The sequence below is a fragment of the Marmota marmota genome, unplaced genomic scaffold (assembly GCF_001458135.2).
Source record: "Marmota marmota marmota unplaced genomic scaffold, marMar, whole genome shotgun sequence".
NCBI lineage: Eukaryota > Metazoa > Chordata > Mammalia > Rodentia > Sciuridae > Marmota > Marmota marmota.
In genome coordinates, this window is record NW_026000079.1 from 1,836,058 (window position 1) to 1,843,590 (window position 7,533).

General features: G+C 48.6%; 1 protein-coding gene across 1 annotated transcript in view; it reads right to left on the minus strand.

Annotated features, from left to right (window-relative positions):
* Pmf1 (polyamine modulated factor 1) overlaps window positions 1-7,474 on the minus strand; it is a 24,565-nt gene extending 17,091 nt beyond the window's left edge. Inside the window, exon 1 of the mRNA XM_015502731.2 lies at window positions 7,278-7,474. Coding sequence (XP_015358217.1) covers window positions 7,278-7,435 — 158 coding nt within the window. The 5' untranslated portion in view covers window positions 7,436-7,474. The remainder of the gene's footprint in view (window positions 1-7,277) is intronic.
* Window positions 7,475-7,533: the final 59 nt, after the last annotated feature.

Below are 7,533 nucleotides of genomic sequence, written 5' to 3' on the forward strand. Positions count from 1 at the left end.
GCCCAGGTGAAGAAGAGTCTGGCAGATGAAGCAGAAGTTCATCTCAAGTTCTCCGCCAAGCCTCACATCGAGGTAGAGAAGCCCCTAATGAACTGCTTATTTTATTTTGAGACCCCAGGTAGGCCTCAAACTTGCACTCCCCCTGCTTCAGCTTCCTGAGTAACTAGGATCATAGGTGTGTGCCACTGTGCTCAACCAGCTGAATGTTTTGAGAAAACAAAAAATTCATTTTTAAGTAAAAAAAAAATGAGTGGGTGTTAAGGACCTTTATTTTTATTTATTTATTTATTTATATGCAGTGCTCAGAAATGAACCCAGTGTCTCACACTTGCTAGGCAAGCGCTCTACCACTGAGCCACAACCCCAGCCCTCATTCTAAAGTTTAGGCAAAAATCAATCAATCAATCAATCAATCAAGATTCTTAACTAGAAGGCCCAATGTTAAAGAGAACAGAGGGGACTTGCTGTATTAGACATAAGGTTTCCTGCAAGGGCCTGGTTTTAAGAAGCCATACTGTGCTACATACCTATAATTCCCATTACTTAGGAGGAGGAGGAAGAAGGATCCCAAGTTCAAGGGCAACTTAGTGAGATCCTATCTCAAAATAAAATTTAAAAAGTGCTGCAGACCTAACTCAGAGATAGAGCACTGCTGGGTTCAACCCATAGTACCAGGAGGAGTGGGGAACCATATGCAGTGGCAAGACACAAGCAAATGGATCAGTGGGGTGAAAAAGAGACCCAGGACACAGTAGATTGGGAGGCAAACATCTAACATCAAGCAATGGAATGAACTCTTTAGTTGATCATTTGGGGGGAAACTAGAAAAAGTAGACTGGCTTGAGACTACCATCTTATACCTTAATCCAGACAATGATTTAAAGAAAAGAATAAAATAATAAAATAGATAATAGAAGATTTGAAGACTGTTAGAATAAAAATGGAATTATTTTTATAAGGCCCTAACAATAACAATACATAAAAATTAAAGGTTAAAGAAGGAATCTTCTAGTTATGTCTGATAACAAAACTATCACAAAAGACTGGCAGAACCACAGATGGCACAAAGGCTCCTGCTACCTTGCACAGAAAAACTTCTAAAAGGACATCTGACTAGCAACTGTTTTCAGATTTGGACTGCATTATCTTTGTTACTGATTTTTGTTTTTTTTAACTGAAGGTTGAACCTAGGGCCTCTGCACATGCTAGGAAAGTACTATCTACTAATGAACTGCTTATTTTATTTTGAGACAGGGTCTCACTAAGTTAACCAGGTTGGCCTTGAACCTATAATCCTCATGTCTCAGCCCCACAAATAAGTAGGATAACAGGTATATGCCACCAGGCTTGGTTAGCAATCTTATTATTAATCCTTATGGCTGAGAGTTACTCTATCAAAATTACTGTATCAAATTTATATTTAGGGCTGGGCAGGAGGGCGGGTAAACTGGAACGGAAGTTCACTCCCTTCACTCTCTCCAGGAGTTCATCCATCATCCTCGGTCAGTGAGCCTTCTGGGTCCTGCAGTGTGGCAGAGCCTACAGAAACCGGAGCCTGGATCTGTGAGTTTCTGGAAACCTTCAGGGACACTTCAAATCTACAGAGTAGAAACTATCCTGCCTCAGATCCACACGGCTAGATGGGAAGACACACAAACAAAATGAAAAAACAAGGGAATAAAGTGCTCCAAACAAACCAAGCTGCTCCCATAAGAGAATCCATCGAAGAAATGTCAGAGAAGGAGTTGAGGATGTATTAGTAAAACTGTTCTACGACTTAAAGAATTATATAAGAGAGCAGGCACAGGAGTTAAGCAGTAAAATAACAGATTCGCTTCAGGAGATGAAAGATCACTTCTGTAAAGATATATTAGAGGTCTTGAAAAGAAATAAAGAAGAAATCCTTGAAGTGAAGGAATCACTAAACCAACTTTTAAGTTCAATGGAAAGTATCACCCACAGACAAGACCATTTGGAAGATAGAACCTCAGGCAATGAAGACAAAATATATAATCTTGAAAATAAAGTTGACCCCACAAAGATGATAAATTGCGTGACATTCCCTCACCCAGACACCATGCCTGAACAGCAACTGCTAAAGCCAACCGAGTGGAGCTACTGTGACTACTTTTGGGCTGATAAGAAGGACCCCCAAGGCAATGGCACAGTGGCTGGGTTCGAACTACTGCTCCAAAAGCAACTGAAAGGCAAACAAACGCAGAAAGAAATGTCTGAATTCGTCCGAGAGAGGATAAAGATTGAAGAAGAATATGCAAAGAACTTGGCTAAGCTCTCTCAGAACTCCTTGGATGCACAGGAGGAAGGCTCCTTGGGAGAAGCCTGGGCCCAGGTGAAGAAGAGTCTGGCAGATGAAGCAGAAGTTCATCTCAAGTTCTCCGCCAAGCCTCACATCGAGGTAGAGAAGCCCCTAATGAACTTTCGTGAGAACTTCAAGAAAGACATGAAAAAGTGTGTCCACCATATCGCTGACCTTCGCAAGCAGCTCGCCAGCCGCCACACATCGGTGGAGAAGGCCCGGAAAGCCCTCACAGAGCGGCAGAGAGACCTGGAGATGAAGACCCAGCAACTGGAGATCAAGCTGAGCAACAAGACAGAGGAGGACATCAAGAAGGCCCAGAGAAAGTCCACACAGGCTGGCGATGACCTCATGCGCTGTGTGGACCTCTACAACCAGGCCCAGTCCAAGTGGTTTGAAGAGATGGTGACCACCACTTTGGAGCTGGAGCGGCTGGAGATGATCCGGCAACATCTGTGTCAGTACACACAGCTGCGGCATGAGACAGACATGTTCAACCAAAGCACAGTAGAGCCTGTGGACCAACTGCTTTGAAAAGTGGACCCAGCCAAAGACAGAGAGCTGTGGGTCAGAGAGCACAAAATTGGCAACATTCGCCCTGTGGAGATGAAGATCTAGACACGCCTATGCGGCCCCGGGGGTCCTGCCCAGAAGAGGGGTTGGGGGTCCCATGGAGAGGGGATGGTGGCTCCCGCTGGGTGAAGCTGCCCTCCCACCCACTCTCCTGTCCACTGAGGAGAGGAGAGAGCTGGCAATTCCAGAAGGGTGATCTGGATGGCTCAGCTGGGGAATCCCAAATATTCCCAGGCCAAGAAGACAGACCTGCAACCCCGCCCTTGTCTCCAAGACTGAAGCCCCTCCAAACCCCGTGACGTGCTTGTTGCTCTGAGAACAAACTGAGGCTGGAACTTTGTGGTCCCTGCTGAGTTCCATAGGGGTGGCTGTCACATACTTGTGCCCTTGGATGCCCCAAAGCCCATCCTCCAGCTGGTCCCTTTATCTCCGGGGCTTTGGAAGATCAGGGAAGGGCTGTCTCTGCCTCTAAGCCAATGTTAAGAACAGAATCATGGATAGAAGGCGCCGTCAGCTCAGCCTGCACCTAGAATCCTTTATGGCCCTTTCTCTATTTTTCTCATTGCATTCTGGGAGCCCAAATCTGGCTTTTCTTGGCCACTTTTCATTCCCATGGGTCTTGGGAAGGCCTGTTTTCTGTCTTCCCTGACCAACCCTGCCCAGAGAGGTCAGGATGGAACTACCTCATTCAGCAAATTAGCCCCAAGTCAGAGCATTGAATCATGGTTCCTATCAGATCAGGCATCATCTCTGAAGTCTCTGGAAAATCCCATCCCTCCATTCCTCAGCTGCTTTCTCAAGGCAGTCCCCATCCCCACCCTGCCACCCCTGCCCAGTCTCACTAGAGGGAGCTTTCCAAAGTTCTCTGCCCGTGAGACCCCCTCCAACTGTGTGCATGTCCAAAAGCTTTGAGAGATGGAGATGAGCCAGAAACCACATGGGGTCTGCTCCCATAGTGTCTTGTCCAACATGGGGCTATCCTGACCCCCGCTCTCCCAGGCTGCCCACCAAGGGCTTAATAGGGCTAGGTCAGTCTCACATGGGAGACAGGTTAAGGCAAGTCTTTGTCAGACTCCATCTGCTTATGCATGATAGGGTTTGGACTGCTGTCCCTTGTATGAGCATTGCAGACTCTCTCTTTGCTATCCAGGCGTGTCCTGCTACCTGGGTCTCCAGCTCCTCTGAACTTTCCAGAGCCCTGCACTGAACCCTCGCTTGGTGCCAGCACCTCCTTTCCCTCTGTCCATCTTCCCTGGAGAAGCCTGAGCCAAGTGTGACGCGGGAAGCTTTTCAGCACTACCCCTGGGTTCAGCCCGCCACTTTCTTTCTCTACTACAGCAAACACCATCTACCCCATCTTTATCAGCCTGAGGAGGCTGGGAGAAAAAATTAACACAGTGAGCAAAGAACAGCTTCTAGACAGAAACCCCTGCTCTGAGAGCCCATCTTTCTTTATCTTTCCCACTGATGGCTTTCCGCTTGACCCTTCCGTCTCCCATGGGGGCAGAATTCTACGAGCACAATTCATGGATCTTTCCCTCCGTTTCACATTGCTCATAATGGATGTTAATCTTGAATCCTTCAGCATCTCTTCCATTGAATTAGAATGGCTTTCTCATAGTTTATTTTAGAAAGATGTTCAATATACTAAAGCAAACCAGATCTTGTCAAAAAAAAAATATATATCAAATTTATGTGCCCAGCACAGTGGTGAACATTTATAATCCCAGAGGTTAGGGGGGCTGAGGTAGGAGGATTCCAAGTTTAAAGCCAGCCTCAGCAACTAGCAAGGCTCTAAGTAACTTAGCAAGACCCTGTCTCTAAACAAAAAATAATAAGGGCTGGGGATTTTGGCTCAGTGGTTAAGCACCCCGGGTTCCATCCCTGGTAAAAAAAAAAAAAAAAAAAGTCTATGTAATCCTCCTCTGTTTGTCATTTGGGTTATTTGGGTTGATTTAAAAAAAAAAAAAACACTGGAGCTGAGCAAGGTGGCATATGCCTGTGATCCTAGAGACTCAGGAGACTAAGGCAGAGGATCACAAGTTCAAGGACAGCCTCAGCAACTTAGGCCCTAAGCAGCTTAGCAAGACCCTGTCAGAGTTATGCAAAATATAACAATGAGATACCCTGGGGCTGGGGATATAGCTCAGTTGGTAGAGTGCTTGCCTAGCATGTAAGACCCTGGGTTCAATCCCCAGCACCACAAAAAAAAAAAAAAAAGAGATACCCTGGTTTTACACCTGTCAGAATGATAAATATGAAAATGGTGGATGCCCAGTGATGGTAAGGATGTGGAGGACAGGAACATCTTTTCTGGAAAGCAGTCAGACAAAACACAGGTATTTATATATCTCAGAGAAATCCTAGCACTAGTCCAAGAGGGATAGACAAGGTGATTTGCCATCATTTGTGGAGGAGGGATTTACAGACAACCAGGTGCCTATAATAAGGAATAGGTAAGTGGGAGGTGTACACCATGGGAGGACAACTAGCACTGGGAAGCTACAAACCCTAGGTATTTACAGACATGGTTGGGACTTTAAAATAATATGTGTGGGGAAAAAAACCCACAATATCATTCATATAAATTTAAAACATACACAGACAAAAAGGACAACATACCGGGCCAGGAATGTAGCTTAAAATGGTAGAGAGGGTGCTGTGCATATGTGAGGACCTGGATTTGATCCCAGCACCAAAAACAAAACAAAACAAAAACCCACCATAGTTTTACCCTGACCCCTTTCCTCATTGCTCTGTATCCCTTTTCCCTGATATATACATTCCAGGAGGAATGTCCATTCCAGGAGGGTGGGGACCCTGTTCATCTCTATTACTGCTATATATCCAGCAACTAGAACAGAGCCTGAGATGCTGCTGATAGTCAATAAATATTTGTATCATGAGTAAATGAAGAACACATAGCCAACAAAAGTGAGCCTTTGAGGAAAGAAGAGGGCAAGAATGAGAAGGGGAAAATAAATAAAGGACATAAAATGATGGTATGCCATTATTGGTCCATAAAAATAATTACAAATTATTTCATCAAATTCATTATTATGGCAAATTATGCCCGGACTGGTAAGGTTTCCACCTGCCTGGCCAGCCTCCTTACTTTACTTTTCCTTGCTGCAGCCAGGAATACCCCGCCAGTTCCTAAATTACCTATCACCTCCTGCTCTTTGCAGAAGCTACCCCTTTGCCTTTATTGCTTTTTCTGGTTTTTCAAAAAGCTAGCTTCATCTGGACATTCAAGTTTCTACTTGATGTACTGATTAGCAACCAAAACCAGAAGAAACTTCTGGGAGAATGGACAAGACAGGAACCTGACTGCAGGAGCACTGAGAGGGAAATGAAAAGATCCAATGAACTCTTGTGAATACTAGCAGAGACTATGCACTTCTGCACTGTCCGATGTCCCCAGAGCAGGCTCCCCTCACTCTATCCCTGTTCGGGATCTTACCAAGCTTTTGGCCATCTCGTTTTATGTTTCTACTTGTTGCATGTAAACCCAGGCGGAGGTCGTGACTGCTCTACCGTGTACCTGGTACCCACAGAGGAGGCGCTTCCGGACGCTGGGTTGAGCGGGGACACCCGCAGAGCCACCCAGGAGCAGTGAGTCCTGAACAGCGGAGGAGGGAGACCATCTGTCCTGGAGATGGGCTTGGGGTCTCACTGCTGCCCAGGGCGGGGCTGAACTCCTGGGGCCCTGTGAGCCTCCTGTGTGGGCCTCCTGAGTAGCCGGGACAAGTACAGGCCACCAAGCCCAGGCCCAAAACGTGAGGCCCGTGAACAGGACTGGTGCGGCCAGAGCCGGACGGAGGGGACGAGGCCAGGCCCTGCTCCGGGGAGCTGGGAACCGGCTCGGCGCCGCAGTGCAGGGGCGGGGCGTCAGGGCACAGCCTCCCTTTAAAGCGTCCAGTACTGTCCACACGAGGCCGAGGCCCAGGCGGACAAGGTTCGGTTGCGCGGCACGTCGGGTCCTCTACCCGGTGATTCCTCCGCGGCCGGCGCCGTCCGGGGCGCTCAGTCCGAGGCAGCGCGGTCGCCGATCGCTGAGGAACCAGGGGACAGTGGGCCGCTGAGCCCGGCTCAGCTGGAGCCGGGGCTCGAACCCCATCTAGCGGCAAAGGCCATCTTCCTTTGAGCCGCTTGTGGACAAAACCGGGCTCTCCGGCGGAAGGAGCAGCTGCTTGTGCAGCCCACGGCAGGTCACCTCGGGTGGTAAACGTCACCCGACTCCTCCCGGCTCGGGAGCGGACGGGGCAGCACCAGCGCGGCCGCCTCGCCCCGCCCGGGAGCCCGCGCCGCCCACCCTCCGCCCGCCCGAAACGGCGGGAATTGCACTCAGGCGAGGACCAAGCTCGGAACTGCTGCTCCACCTTACCTCCCGGCGGTGACCAGCTTCTGGAGAAAAGTGTCCACCGTGGTGTCAAGGAGCTTCACCCGCGAAATGGTAGTGCCGGGTGATACGGACTCGGAAGACGACCCCTCAGACCTTTTTTCCTCATCCGCAGCCAGATGGGCGCTACCGGCTTCCGCCATGTTGAAGTCGAACCGCCAAAGCGAACTGGTCCTGCCGCCCCACCCACCTGGGCCCCCGATTGGGTGCTTCCTCACGGGACGCCTCCGATTGGGCCCGG